The sequence below is a fragment of the Pseudopipra pipra genome, chromosome 2 (assembly GCF_036250125.1).
Source record: "Pseudopipra pipra isolate bDixPip1 chromosome 2, bDixPip1.hap1, whole genome shotgun sequence".
Classification (NCBI taxonomy): Eukaryota; Metazoa; Chordata; class Aves; order Passeriformes; family Pipridae; genus Pseudopipra; species Pseudopipra pipra.
Window position 1 is genome coordinate 61,205,769 of NC_087550.1, and position 15,539 is coordinate 61,221,307.

At 40.4% G+C, this 15,539-nt stretch overlaps 1 protein-coding gene across 1 annotated transcript in view; it reads left to right on the forward strand.

Annotated features, from left to right (window-relative positions):
- The first annotated feature begins 934 nt into the window (after positions 1 to 934).
- The window catches only part of COG3 (component of oligomeric golgi complex 3), a 31,574-nt gene continuing 16,969 nt past the window's right edge, over positions 935 to 15,539 (forward strand). The window contains exons 1-13 of the mRNA XM_064645695.1: positions 935 to 1,240; positions 3,384 to 3,530; positions 4,075 to 4,136; positions 5,859 to 6,024; positions 6,840 to 6,914; positions 7,036 to 7,128; positions 7,416 to 7,541; positions 9,784 to 9,864; positions 10,073 to 10,116; positions 10,320 to 10,446; positions 10,940 to 11,031; positions 13,520 to 13,659; positions 14,889 to 15,049. Coding sequence (XP_064501765.1) covers positions 1,073 to 1,240; positions 3,384 to 3,530; positions 4,075 to 4,136; positions 5,859 to 6,024; positions 6,840 to 6,914; positions 7,036 to 7,128; positions 7,416 to 7,541; positions 9,784 to 9,864; positions 10,073 to 10,116; positions 10,320 to 10,446; positions 10,940 to 11,031; positions 13,520 to 13,659; positions 14,889 to 15,049 — 1,482 coding nt within the window. The 5' untranslated portion in view covers positions 935 to 1,072. The remainder of the gene's footprint in view (positions 1,241 to 3,383; positions 3,531 to 4,074; positions 4,137 to 5,858; positions 6,025 to 6,839; positions 6,915 to 7,035; positions 7,129 to 7,415; positions 7,542 to 9,783; positions 9,865 to 10,072; positions 10,117 to 10,319; positions 10,447 to 10,939; positions 11,032 to 13,519; positions 13,660 to 14,888; positions 15,050 to 15,539) is intronic.

Here is a 15,539-nt window from a genome sequence, read left to right on the forward strand (position 1 = left end):
AGGGCTGCCTGTGCCTGGAGGTTCAACAAGATCAAAGGCCAGGTCCTGCACTTTGGCCACCACAACCCCATGCAGTGCTACAGGCTGGGGACAGAGTGGCTAGAAAGTGGCACAGCAGAAAAGGACCTGGGGGTGCTGGTTGACAGCTGCTGAACATGAGCCAGCAGTGTGCTCAGGTGGCCAAGAAGGCCAGTTGCATCCTGGCCTGTATCAGGAACAGTGTGGCCAACAGGACCAGGGAAGTGATTCTTGCCCTGTACTCAGTGCTGGTGAGGCCACACCTGGAGTACTGTGTCCAGCTCTGGGCCCCTCAGTTCAGGAAGGATATTGAAGTTCAGCACTGTGTTCAGAGAAGGACAACAGAGCTGGTGAAGTGTCTGGAGCACAAGTCGTATGAGGAGAGGCTGAGGGAGCTGGGGTTGTTTAGCCTGGAGAAGAGGAGGCTCAGGGGAGACCTCACCGCTCTCTACAGCTACCTGAAAGGAGGTTGTAGCCAGGTGGGTGCTGGTCTCTTCTCCCAGGCGAAAGGATGAGATGACAGCGTCTTAAGCTGCACCAGGGGAGATTTAGGTTGGGCATTAGAAAGAATTTCCTCAGAGAAAGGGCGATTAGACATTGGAATGGGCTCCCCAGGGAGGTCATGGAGTCACCGTCCCTGCAGGTGGTTAAGGAAAGATTGGACGTGGCACTTAGTGCCATGGTCTGGTTGACACGGTGATGTTCAGCCCTCGGTTGGACTCGATGACCTCAGAGGGTTTTTCCAACATTTTTTGTGACCCTATGATCCTGCGGATCGACCCGGGCGCGTGGTGATGCCGCAGCCGCCCCCCGTCATCCCCGCCGCCAGGGGGCGCCATCCCGGCCGGCCCCCCCTCCGTGACACTTCTTCCTCCGTTAATGACGCCACTGCCGCGCGACGCCGCGCGTCGGCGCCGAGCCTCCCCCGGAAGCGCCGCCCCGCTCCCGGCGTTCCGCCCCGCTCCTGGCCCGTCCCGGCCCCGCCGCCGGCAGCAGCGGCAGCGGCAGCGGCAGCAGCAGCAGCAGCAGCAGCAGCAGCAGCGTCATCATCATCATGTTGGAGCCGCCGCCCGCGGAGCCGCCGCCCGCGGGCAGGGACGTGCGGGACCGCCTCAGCCTGTGGGACCGCCGCCCGCAGCCCACCGCGCCGCTCAGCGACCGCCAGACCGACTCGGTGCTGGAGCTGAAGGCGGCGGCCGAGAACCTGCCGGTGCCGCCCGAGGTGAGGCGGCGGCGCCGGCCGGCCCGGGGGGATGGCGGGAGGGCGGGAGCGGCCGCGGTGCCACGTCGCCAGGCGGGCGGCGGTGACGGCCCTGCCCGGCCCGACCGGCTGGGCCTGCAGGGCCGCCGCTCCCCGAGGTTCAGGGGCTCAGCAGCGCTTTGCGTTCTGGATTGTCCCGGCAATTGCAATGGCTTCCTCCCTCCCTCCCTCGGGAGAGCTTGCTCTTTCTGCTGCCTTCCCGAGGCGCCTCGTGCCTACTGCCCACCCTGGCTTGCAGGGTTTGTAGGCAGTGGTGGCAGCTTTCCCCTGAGCATCCCTGAGCCTGCCCTCGCTGCTTCCCTCACTTCACCGAAGTTTGTCCTCTTGAAATTGAGAGCTTTAGTTGTGGAGCTACGTTCTTTTGGTCCTCTTAGTTTGATCCTCATTAATACATAGCTGCTGGCGCCAGTGTTATTTCCTGGTACGACTTGCAGATGATCCAACGAGGGTGTAAAGCCAGGAATAGTGGTAAAAAGCGTAATAATTTGTCAACACCATAGAGGACACGGTCTCCCGCTCAGTTATAGAATACTGAACTCTGACAAAGTGATTATTAGTGAATACTCCTTTGTCTCAAAGGGAAGTGGAACAGAATGTTTGCATTCCTTAGCTGCACTTTTCATGAGAGGCTTTGTGTTTGATACATTTGATACATCAGTACGATGTGAGCAGGATCGTAGCACAAGATGCGTTGCCATAAAATCAAGAAAGTTGGCTCTTGGCAAGTGTCAGAAAGCTCAAAATAGCAAGGGGGGAGTGTAAAGCAATTCCATCCAGAAATGCAGCTGTTTGATTTCATTCTTCCTGGTTTCTTTTCTTGTGTAAATATATGCAAAAAGTAAATATTGGCAGGCATCCAAAATGATTGTAGCAGGATATGCTGCTCTCATAGGATGTTCTTAAGGATCTAAACCAGCTTTGCAACAGGGCAGGTACTGTATTTGCCAGTCAGGACAATGGCGATGCCAAGACATTAAGTTCTTCAGTGGACTGGGACAGTGGCATCTCAGATGTTCTGGAAAATCAGGGTCTGATGGACTTGTGTATTTCTCAGTAGTAGACATGAGAGAAGCCCTGGCTCCACTGCTAGGGTCCTACCTGTTTTAGAAAGCAGGGAAGAAAGGTGTATGGAAGTTGAACAACATAGAGCAATCTGTCATTTCTCAAATAGTTTAAATCCTGATTGTTCTTTCTTTGTTGGACAAATATTACCAGGCAGTGAATATTTTGCTAAGCAAGTCATTTTTTAGAGGGATACCAATTTGTATTTTAAGTAGTGTTTTCTGTTTTTACATTACTGATGTTCTCAGCAATTGAAAACATCCAGCTTATCATGTTATTTAAAGAGGCTATTACATTAAATAAGTGTATATAACAATATTTGTCTTCTTGAATTTCTTTCATGTAAGCTAATTAACAGTCTCTGGTCATAATTAAATACAATTTATCTCAAGTTACTTTTTTTCCATATTTTTCTCATTTAAACAAAATAATTATGGCTAAAAAATAATTCCCATTCAGCAGAGCTATTCCTTGTCTTCTGAATGAATTCTGGCAGTGTTAAGTCTTGAATTTTCCTTGAGCAAAAAACTCTGACAATTCCTGTGCAATGGTGTTGACAGGTACCATGGACAATAGGTTTGGTGGGTTTTTTTTGCTTCTGTGTCAGTTCTGAGTTCTTATGCTCTCAGATACTTTTCTAGTGCATCTCTCTGGGTTAGAACCAGTTATACTGGAAAATAAAGTGTAGCTTATCAATGTCAGATACATGGACCTTCAGTTTCTGTTCTTACACAAACATGTACTTACATAAAATGCTGTACAGTGTTTTCTGACTTTAACTTAAAATCATTAGGTGTTTCTGAATGAATAGGTGGTGTAGTTGTTGGTGTAATGATTGGACTTGATAATCTTAGAGATCTTTTCTAGCCTTACTGATTTTATGATAATCATATTGATAGATAAATGTCCATTGCATTTGTTTCTTCAAAAGTAAATGCCTGTAATTTTCTCCTCTTGTTGCTTTGGATTGTGTTGTAGTTGAGCTGCATATACTAATTCTCTGTGAGTTCTCTAACTAAAGCTTTTGGGGTTTTGTGAGCAGCTTCCAATTGAGGATTTGTGCAGCCTGACTTCCCAGTCTCTACCTGTTATGCTGTCAGCTGCAGTGCCAGAATCCACAGAGGATGTCCTTTTGAAAGGATTTGCAGCACTGGGGATGGAGGATGAAAGAATTGAAACAGCACAGCAGGTAAGTGATGCTGAATAACCTCCAAGATGCTATAATCTGCAGAGAATTATGTTAGTTTCTGTGTCTCTCACCTAGCTTTTGGTGGGTTTGCTAAATTTTAGGGCTGTTTTCAAGAACATAAGGGGGAATGTGGGGGGGGGGAAAATTGCTAAAGTCTCAGCTTTTAAGTGACATATACTTTTCCCATTTGGAGTGGAGTCCTATGTGAGAGTAAGGCACCCCTTCAATAAGGTGGTGTTGCTCTTAATGTAGAAGAATGTCCTGCCCCCTCCCCACTTTCTAGTGTGACATCCTTGTTCTTGTGCAAATAAAACCAGATGAAATTCAGTCTTTCCCATTTTAATTTAGTGAAAGAATAGAATAGAATGTTTCAGTTAGAAGGGACCTACAGTGAGGAATTTGTTTCCTTTATTAATAGTTGAGTTCTGAAATAGCTCTGTTTTTAACAAAGGGTCATCTTCATTTCATAGATCATAGATTGGATTTTTTTTTCAATTGATTGCATGTGATATCTATATTGTTCACACCATGAAATCTCTTCTAGTTCTTCTCCTGGTTTGCTCAGGTGCAAACTCAGATGGATCAAGATGATGGTGCCAAGTATAGGTACGTGTTCTTCCTCAGTTCCTTTCGCTATAAGCCGTTCAAACCTTGAAGGACTTCATCTTGTCCATTAATGTTAGCACGTGTTCAGATTCAGCTGGCGGGGAATGGGGGAATGTGTTGGAGCAGCTGAAGCTTTCCAAGGGAGTGTGCCTCACTCCCATCCTGAAGGCCATTGCCCTTGTGGCAGGGTAGTTAAAAGGGATGCAGATTTCCTTCTGAACTGCCCAGTATATTAAGACAGATGGAAATTAGTTTTGGCTTATAGACAGAACTGTACACAAACACAGTCTAAGAGTTTTCCTGAGCTTTTTCAACTGCTGCTGCCATTGGAATGGCATCCTCTGAGGGTGAGACTGTGTAAGCAGATGTGGCTGGTAGTCATTTCTGTTCTCACCATTTGTCTCACCAGTGACTATGGCTGTGATCCTGTATCTGCATTCCCTGCATTCCTTGCCACTTTGCTCAACTCCAGTTTGGAGGCTTGTCATTCTCATCTGTTTTTGCCTAACTGACTTTCCTATCAGGCTCAGAAGAACCCCTTCCCACTGACTTTGACATTTACTCCTTGAGAGTCTGAAGTACAACTGAATGGCTTAGCTACATCTGCTGATGGCTTTTTTGGAAACTGGCTTGTGTTTTGAGACTTTACAAACTTGCCCTTGGCTGAAAAGAGGTGCTCCTTTATTTCCTCTTCTGATTTTCTCTGCTTTTCTTTGGGCTGTTTCTTCTTCTTTTGCTCTGACATTTGAGGACACATGACTTTCCTTAAAAGCAGAGGGTTAGGCATATACTAAGCCCGTGATTAGATCATGAAGAACCTAAAAAGAGTAGCAGCCTTGCACTTTGTCAGTTGACACGTTCTTAGTAGGGCATGTGAGTGCCTAGGTTTGCCACGGATGCACAATGGTTTGTAGGATGGTCAACATGTAACCGCAGGAGGCCGGGGGGGGGGGGGGGGGGCAGGAGGAAAGCAAGTTCTTTGCCTGTTGTACACTAAAGGGATACATAATAAAAGGATACATGGATACAGAGAATTGTTTTACTTGCTGTTTTGTATGCGGTAATGTAGAGGTCACAATTTTTAGCTGACATCCAGGAGTAACTCACTTTAAATGATGCTTTAGTTAAGCTGAATACTTCACCTGATATTTAGTGATCATCTAGAATTTTTGTCTGCATTGAGCCTTAGACAAATCTGGTGACGTTAGACACCAGATCTGTTTCATCTAAGCCTCTTTCAATCCTCACAGTAAGTTTTGAATCCTCTGGATAATTTCAGCTACTTTAAGAGAGAAAAAGTAATTTCTGAATGGAAACTGAAAATTGTGTAGAATAAGAGACCCAAATTAACAACCCTGTTGGAAGCAAGGCAGGTAGAATTTGGCTGCTAACAGTAGCTTGCACTACTGTGCAAACAACTGTGTTTGTGCTGTCCACTTAGACGGTATTCACATTGCTGTGGTGCAAGCTGCTGCTTTCTAGGTAGGCTTGCTGTAAGGAGTGCCAGGGAAATGCAGTTACTGCAGTGGCTATTCCAAACCCTTTAGCTCTGTTATTTCTGCGGTTCATGAAACATCTGCTTATTGTGCACTCTTGTTTGATGCAAGTGATCTTTTATTCCTAGAGAGGGAAAGGTAGTGACAGTGTCCCTGCAGGCAGCTGGATTTGCAAATACAGGAAGGGAAATTTTACTTCTGTTATCTATTGATTCTCTTTTTCTAGACAGATGAGGGATTACTTGTCTGGCTTTCAGGAGCAGTGTGATGCTATCTTGGATGATGTGAACAGTGCCCTTCAGCACCTGGAGTCACTGCAAAAACAGTATCTTTTTGTGTCCACAAAGACAGGAACGCTGCATGAGGCCTGTGAACAGCTTTTGAAAGAGCAGGTAATCTTTGATGGGAGGATTACTGAGAATTTAAAAGACATCTTAAACAAAAGTTTCTTTTTCTCAGGCTGAGAAAACTTGTGAGCTGTGGTTGCAATCCTTCCATTTGCTTTGGACCTCATTTTTTGTATGTGCTTCACCTGTAGCTAGGGTGTCAGGCTCTGCAGTAGAATGTTCAGTATGTGTCAGTATATGCTTTAATCAAAAAAGATAGCTAGCTGAGGGCAGCTTTTTTAACTGATGCCTGACAAGTGCAAACTGTATTGAGATTAACAATTCATATCACTTACAGAAGTATTTTGAGATGGTTATCACACGGAGAAAGGTCTTTTAAAGTTGCGAGCTTATGTCCCAAATACTTTCTTTCTCCTCGTGAACTGCTCCAACAGTGATATAATGAACGTGTGTGTTTAGTAAGACTGGATAAGTGAGAACTTTCTTTAAGACTCCAATCCTGAAATGCAGAATTTCTACTATTCTCTTTAATACTGATGGCAGCATTGCTCTTTATATGCAATATATGCAATAGTGCCTGTGGAATATTGACAAACCTGTAGAATATGTTTTTTTAAATACACTACTGAGAGTAGTGCGTCCTTCTCTGGAAAGAGAGAGCAAGAGAGCACTGCTGTATTCTGCATCTTTTGTTGTACTTAATTAGCTGCAAGTTATCTTGGACTATTTAACAGTGGTGTGTGCTGAGAGCTGAAAGGGAGATTGATTAATTTTATATGTCTATTTTGACATATATAAAAATATATATTTAAACTACTTGCTAGGATGCTGATATTCTTTTATTTATTGTTTTTTAATAGTCAGAACTTGTTGACCTGGCTGAAAACATTCAGCAGAAACTTTCTTACTTTAATGAGCTGGAAAACATAAACACTGTAAGTAATATTTTACTGTTAATCATCTTAGAAAATGAAAGTGTACTGATCTTTTGAACTTTGTCTCTAACAGTAAGGTACTTGGATTTATTACAATGACACTTTGTCTTGTTTTCCACAGAAATTGAATTCCCCTACGCTGTCCGTGAACAGTGAAGGATTCATTCCCATGCTGGCTAAGCTTGATGATTGTATTGCATATATTTCATCACATGTAAGTAATTCTCTACTAGTTTCAGCTAAATCTTCAAAACTGTGTGTTCATACTATTTTTGTGGTTTTTTTCCTTTTCCTAAGAAGTCAAATATGAAACTATTAAACAAAACAAATATAAACTTAGGAAATTTTTACTGAATATGCTTATTATCCCATTTAATTTTTATAAAATATTGCTTTTAGTTGGTACAATCTAGCATTTCTACCTAGTTATAAGAGTATATGGAGTTTTGATGAATTTTTGACTCTTACTGTTTCTATTTAAAACTGTTTTATTTCTTTCAGCCAAATTTTAAAGACTATCCTGTATATTTGAACAAGTTTAAACAATGCCTTTCTAAAGCTATGCACCTTATCAAGACATACACTGTGAATACACTACAGAACCTCACAAGCCAGTTAATGAAAAGGGTAAGAATGAATCAGGAAGTGGTAACTTGAGCTGTACTGAAATGTGTATTGTAACACTATACAGTTTTCTTCTCATTTTAAAATTTTTTTGGGGGGTAGAAGGTGTCAACAGGTTTTTGTGAAAATAGGTCAGTGCTACAGCGTTTGTGTAGGTTGTCCAATTTTCAGCCAAAAATAACCAAGACCTAGTGATCCAAAAGATTTCAAAATAGTAATAATTAAAAAGATCATGGAATTTGAAGGTGAAGTAGCTGAATTGAGGTAGGTGAGCAGTAACCTTAGTGAAGGCCAGGGATGGATAAATGGCTGTGTTAGAGCAGCAGCAGCCAGCTGGCCAGACAGTTTGCTTCCCTGGACCAGCTTGTTCAGTGTAGCTCTGAATCAGCTGAAGTGCACGTTGCTGTCTGTGTTGCCAAATGGGGATGGTGCACAAGAGAAATAGGGAACTGTGGGGGGTGTGTTTTGGAGATGAATTGCTTTGGAGACAGAGAGAGGTTGCAGGGAATACTTGGAGAAAGTATACAGGAGCTGGGTGCTGTAGGATGAGAATTGTTAAAGCACAACTCTGAGTTTGTGCCATGACCATTTCAGTATTATATTCCAGTAATTTTTTGGGGTGCTCTTGGTTATCTAAATATTTCTTTTTCTTTTCTGCAGTGGTTTGCATAGCTGCAGAGAACAACTGAGACAGGTTCCTACTAGTTTTGCCAGTGTCTTTTGTATTGCTTTAAAATGTTGACGGTGATACTAGAGTGTTCTAGGGAAAAGTTAGGTATTTTCTCTCACTCACTCCGGTGAGATTTAGGCATAAAGGTGAGTTGGGAGGTTTTTTGGTCTCATTAAAGCGTTGGTAGTTGTGTACTACAATATTTTGGCAGAGGAGAAAGGAGAGAGGAGTGTCTCTTTCTACCCACTTGGATTCTTCAAATAATTGTTGCGTGCCTTGTGCTCAGTCCTATTACAGGCAAACTTGGTGTCCTGAGGGATAACAGCGAAATTGAAAGATGCTAGAATTGATAACTGACAGACCTAGAAGAAGGGGATTTTAGACAGTGTTCATGCAAACTTGTGAAAGAATACTCCTGGAGTGAAGATCTTTGTTAACTAGCATTGAATATCTTTCATGTTTGGTACAAAACTATGTTTTATTATGAAAAAAAGGTATCACAGCTTGGTTTGATGCCAATGGATTGCTGTGACTGAGCTGAATTTAAAGAGAATTGAACATCTCTGATAAGAAGCATGTTTACAGAAAGAAGTGTGTAACTGGATTTCTGGATTTGAATTGCCGCTTAGGAGTTTTAAGTCAGGAAGGATATCTCTTGTAGGAGTCAGATCACCTCTTTCTTCCCACATAGATAGGGATTTTGTGGATGTTCTGCATATTTCTCTGAAACATCTAGTGTCTGCTTCTGCTAGAAGTGCAGTACTGAAACTATTTTTTAGTTGAGATTTTGTATTGCAACAAAACAAGACGCCTTGTCAGGACTGGAAAGGGACTGATGAGATCTGGATGTTCTTTGTTGTTACTCACACGTGAGTGTTTGGGGATTTTGGTCTGTGTTTGTAAATGGGTGCTCAGGTTGCTCGCAGGGATGACAGTAGGGGGTGGGAAAGGTGGAAGCATTTTCCTGTCCCCACCATGTTTCAAAAGGCAGCCGTTTGCTTTTCTCTATGTCATCAGTAGGGATTAGGGGAAGAACACTTCTTTAGTGGCTAAATTGGGTCTCTGCTCTGCTTCATTAGTGGTAAAATTTGTCTAAGTTCAAGCTCTGCCCAGCTGAGCTGGGTACCTGCAGGGAGCTGCCTTAACACTTGATATTCTAGTTGGAGCTTTGAATGCAAGCTCAAATTTAGCTTCTCTGCCCTGGGACTGGCAGGTAAAAGGGAAATTCTGTTCCACTGTAGTACTACAGATTAAGGACCAACAATTAGTGCTACTGTGGCAGGTCCAGAGACAATTGTTGTCTCTAATGAAGAATGTCATAATTACTGAAAATGTTACTTTTGCTGTAACAGCTGTTGGTTGAAACTTTTGGTTTGGGTTTTGTTCTTCCATCTGACTTTGAGTTCTGAAGCCAGCATGCCTTTCTTGGTGGGAGGTGGCAAAGAGCTGTTCCACTGGCAGTATAAGCATAAAGAACCAAGACCCTGTTTTAGAGCCTAATTATCTTGGCCATTATATACTAGAAGCCAAATATAGTAGTTTGCTGTCTAACCAATTACTCATTTCTTCTTTCAGGATCCTTCAGCTGTGCCAAATTCTGACAATGCCTTCACGCTATTTTATGTAAAATTCAGAGCAGCTGCTCCCAAAGTCAGAGTAAGTAGGCTGGTAACTAACTTTTGAAAAGGAACTTATGAAAATGGAGTTAGAATTTATTAGTGTGAATGCTAGAATTGCATATTGTGTGAGTGTGAATATCCAAAGATTGTATAATTTGTCCATGGAAAAATACTGCAAGCAGTTTTCCAATTATTACAGAAAAATAATGTACTAATAATACCTTTTCCCTTTTTTTTTTGAGTAGACTCTAATTGAACAAGTAGAGCAAAGATCTGAAAAAATGCCAGAGTGAGTATGTCTACATAATTTGTCTTCAACAATTTTAAGTTTTGAAAATATTTACTTTTAAGTACTGTTTAACACAATATTCATTTAAGATAAAGTTTTAAAAATCAAAATTATGTAGACTTCAAAGAGGGTATTAGAATGCGTTTTATGTGTACCAGAAAATGATCTTCGGGATGCAGCTACTGTTCTAATTTCTTGGACAGGTATCAACAAGTTCTCAATGAAATCCATCAATGTTACCTTGACCAAAGGGAGCTCTTGCTTGGTCCCAGTATCGCTAACACTGTTACAGAACTAACCAGTCAGAACAACAGAGACCATTGTGCTCTGGTAGGTAAAGTAGTCTTGTGTTATGTGGTTTTTGTTATATTTTAATCGCCTCTACCCCAAGTAAAATGTACTTATTTAATTCAGTCATTTACATGCAAAATTGTTGCTGTTGTCTGTGGTTTTGAATCATTAAAATTTTACTAATATTTTCAAGCAATACATGTTTTGTTTCTGTACAAACTCCATCCTGTTACAAACCTCACAAAGGGGGGAGGATTAAAAAAAAAGGCATAAAATGTGGATACTTACATTTCAGAAACGAAAAGGGACAGAAGTTGTACAATGAGCTTTTATTTGTCTAGTAACATCTTTTCAGTCCATAGTTTTAGAGTTCATCTCATTAATTTTGAATCTTACAAAGATTCAATTTAATCATAGCTATAATAATAATAACAATATATGATATATAGTTATAATATGTGTAATATCTCTTGTAATACTGATGTAAGAAAAATAATTTAATAATCAACTATTGGTATTTCTGTGAATACAGGTACGAAGTGGTTGTGCCTTTATGGTCCATGTATGCCAGGATGAACATCAGCTTTACAATGAGTTCTTCACAAAACCAACACCAAAACTGGAGTAGGTGGTACATGCTGGTTTTGTTTTACTACATGTTGTATTTATTTAGAATGCTGTGATTGATCCTTGTATGGGCCATTCACTTAAGAGCTGGACTTGATGATCCTTGTGGATCCCTTCCAACTCAGAGTATTCTGTGAATATAGCAGAGAATATTGTATGGCAGATAGGGCTGTGTTGAAGTGGTTTGGCAAGAACCAGCAAGGAAAAAACCCAACTTAATTCACTTTATGCATCAGAAGTTTGTTTCCTTTTTCTTCAAGCAAAGCTAATAGTTTGCACTCTCCATAAATAATCTGTGCAAGTGCTCTGTAGATGGTCTGAAAGAGATAAAGACGCTCAGCTACTTTGAAAATAGCTATGGAAGTTAACAGTGCTACAGCTCTCAGCTGTTTTTGTACATCCTCTGTGCCAATGGTTTGCACAGCCAGTTGCAGAAGCGCTTTTTATTTGCTTGAATGTAAAATTTAAGCTGATGAGCTCTAGCTATTTTTCATCAAGGATTTAGTTAGTGAGCTGCCCTTACTGTCAGAGAGTATTTGCATGTTGCCTGTGTATGGGCTGAATTGAAGGCTGGGTAGTGAATGCCTGACTAGAGCAGTATCTGTGTCTGCTCTGCCTAGATCTAGAAGAGGGATAAGTTGTTGCTTCACATAGTAATTGCATTATGAAAGTATTGTAAGTTTTTTTACAACACACCTGCAATATTAGAGCAATTGAATAGATTACACCCCTTCTGCAATTTGCTGGTATTTTTTAATAATGATACTTAATTTTGAAATCTGTGTTGGTCATGTTCCCTTACTGTGAATTTAATGAATAATGTATTTCTATTAATATAACCGAGACACTGGTTTTGAGTGTTATAATGTCTTAAATTGAGTGCAGTTTTAGTTGAGTAAGTGTGTAACCTGGAAAAAATATTTCCCATTACCCTACCCATCCTCTAAAGGTAAAGGAAAACCCAACCACATAAAGCCTCACTAGAGATAAGCCACAATGCCAGAGTAATACCAGTCTTTCCTGATAAATTGGTCTCATGTGGGACATGCTGAGAATTTGAGTTGACCCTAACTAAATTGGCTTAGGAGTTTAGCTCTCTCAGTCCAAATCCTGGAGTAAATATCCCTAATTGAAATTAGTGTAAAATGTTCAGACAGAAGTTTCATCACTAGTGCTGTACGAGAACAGACTTCTGATTATTTTTGAATCTTGGTGGAAAGTAGTTACCTCATTTCCTAAGAACTTTTTTCCCTTTTTTGCCTACATCTAAAGTACTTTAAGAAAAACATTTCAAATAGTAACTACTTAATTAGGTTTCTCTTAGCATAACAAATAGCCTCCTTGGTTTTTTCAAAAGTTTTGAGGTGCTCTGAAGACATAACAGCCAGGTGTCTATATACAGATAAGAGTTTACCAAAAATCTAGCCAAGACTAGAGATCTGAGATTGAGTGTTGTATTTAATAATAAGGCTGGTGAAACTTTCTCCCATGGAGAGTTACTGTTTTACCAAGTTGCTTGTAATGCTATGGGATGCAAAGGAAGAGACATTCAAAATGTTTCTTCTGTGGGTATTCTTTTGTGAGCGTTTTTGTTCCCTCTCTGAGAGGAACAGAAGTGTCCTTGTCCTATTGACAGACATTCTTTGTGAATTAAAAAAAAAAAGTTCAATAAAGTCAACATCTTTATCACACATTTAAATGCTCTTGGTGTTTATATTTGCAAATCTAACTGGGGATTTACTTGAATTTTCAGCTACTGGCAATTGCATTATTGCTTAATCTGTGATTAGTGAAGGGAGCGATGAGAATAGCAAAAATGTCTAGAGTGGGTGCTACTCGTTTTTTAACTAAGATATGCATCAATTTGGACATGAAAGAAAAAATAAATTAAAGTGGGATTTCTAATGTTTCATATTGCATAGATATCATAACTTCAGTTAGATTGAAAGTGTGTGTACTGCAGTGTTGGTAGTTGTTACCGAAAACATTACCAAGCTCTCCTCCTGCGTCCCTTTTCATGTCCTCCTGGTTCTAATAAACTATTGAGTGCTTGGAATCTGATGAACCTTTTCTCAAGGGGAAATTGGGATTAGGATTCTGAGCTCAGCAGGAGCATTTCTTCACACAGATGCCGAGTAAACCAGTTTGCAGTATCTTCCCTTTGTGACAGGTTGAGTTGTTGATTGGTGTGTATGGGTTTTTGTTTGTTTGGTTTTTTTTTAATTTTATTTTAAAATTAATTAAAATATGTACCACCATTTTTAAGCAGTTGTTATCCTACGTATTTTAAAAGACTTTGTAGAAAATAATGGGTTCATGTTTTAAACAGTCCATTCTAAAATCTTCTATGGCACTGTGTTGCTTTGTTTTCTCACCCTCCTTTCAAAAATCTTTGCCACAAAATAGTCCGTGCTTGTGATAAAATTTTGTTTTGGTATTGTGGGATCCTGAAAGTATTTTGTATTGTTTTATTTTTACTTCATAGTGAACTCTTGGAAAAGTTGTGTCTTTCATTGTATGATGTCCTGAGGCCAATGATCATCCATGTCATTCACTTAGAGACGCTTTCTGAACTCTGCGGGATTCTCAAAAATGAGATGCTTGAAGATCATGTACAGAACAATGGTAACTCACAGATGGAAGCTGATTGTTTTAAGTGTCTTCTTAACTGATAAAATTACTTAATTGCATTGGCAAAAAAATTCCTAGATGTTTTTTTTCTTTCTAGTGTATCTTAACATTACCTCATCTTTGACATGTTTATGTGAAAAGAATTATGTTTTTTCATTTATAATAAAGGTCTGTATTTAGGGAGTCTGTGTATAGCATCATTTAAATTATTATACTGATGTTAGTCCTGTTTGCTCTAGATTGTACAAATGCAAGGAAGCATCCACCCAGTGCATATGCAGAATTGATTTAAATTAACTTTTCGAATTAATGAATTGCTTCGCTTGGCCCTGCTAATGGATCATCCATGTAGAGCTTTCTGCATAATGATGATAAAACAAAGGAATGCAAACTGATTTGTTTTTAAATTTTCCTTGATGTCATGTTTCCCAGACTAGAAATTGTAACTTCAGAAGAGGAGTTAAGTAGCTGGTGTAGATTTTGGAGCTGTGTACGTGTTCAGAGCTTAAAGTCTCATAGGAGTGACCTCTCCTGGTATTAATATGACCAGTGCATAATGGAATCCTTTCACAGTCTTAAATTTGCACCTGGCAATAAACAGAAATCATACTGATATATCACACAGTGTTACTGAAGCTGTGCCAATAATCATGAAGAACTGCTTAGTTTCCTGAAAGTATAATTGTAACACTGTTGGGAACGAGGAAAAACTCGCTGGCATAATCTTTTGGCTAATCTTAAGAACTGTCTTCATACTGCTTAAATTTGGGCTTCTACAATAATTCTTAAGTTGTATATGAGCTGCTTTGAATTATCTGTTCAGGTAGGTAGAAGAGTTATCAACTCCCAACAGTCACACCACAGGCATTGGCTGTGATAGAGCCAAAGCCACCTTGCTTTGTTTTTCTCACTGAAATGCCAGTTAATATACCCACATCTCAAATAATTAGAAAGATTAATTCTGACAAGGCCTCTGATGTAATCAGCTTGAGGTTGAATTTTCACAGTCTAATGAAAATTTGGGGAGCTAAAGGAACTGCATCATGGAGTTCAGTAATTCCTTGTTTGTCACAAATTTGTCTGGAGGCTGCTGTTCCAAAAATAGTCTGACTTCATCTGCAGCAAGCAGGTTTTTGACAGTTCTATATGTGATACTTCAAAGTTTTGTTTCTATTAGCTGGTTTTGTAATTAACGAATTTGTGCCTTTCTTTACCTTTGTCAGCTGAACAACTGGGTGCATTTGCAGCTGGTGTCAAGCAGATGTTAGAAGATGTACAAGAGCGTCTTGTCTATAGGACACATATTTACATTCAGACTGATATCATAGGCTACAAGCCTGCTCCGGGCGATCTCGCTTATCCTGACAAGTTGGAAATGATGGAGGTATAGCATCAGCTTTTTTATTGTCCTTGATTGGTTTTCTTTTTATGTGCAGTGTACACAGTTCTGCAGTACAGTGCTTTGCAGCCAGGGTTTTCCAGTTCCTAGGTGTATTTAGTATTACTGGCATTATCAAATTGGCACCTGCTGATTAAATTATGACCCTAAATTTTTTATTTACATTAATAACTAGTAGGTATTACCAATGTGTTTTCTAGTTGAGGTGGAGTTGAAGAGTAGCTTTAGACAGTCACAGCTGAAAGTTTGTTTTCAGAAGTACTGGTCTGCTAGTGTTTGGTAGGCATGTGTGCACGTTTGTTCAGGCAGTATAAGGGGAGACTTGCTTGCAACTTCAGATAATTTAAGATGTCAGCAACAATTTCCAGTAGCCTTTTTCAGGTTCTTATCAGTATTAACCATTTTTGTAGTCATTCCAAGAGCTTTGAGTCAATGTTTCTGCTGAAATGGATCAAACTAATTATTCTTACTTTAC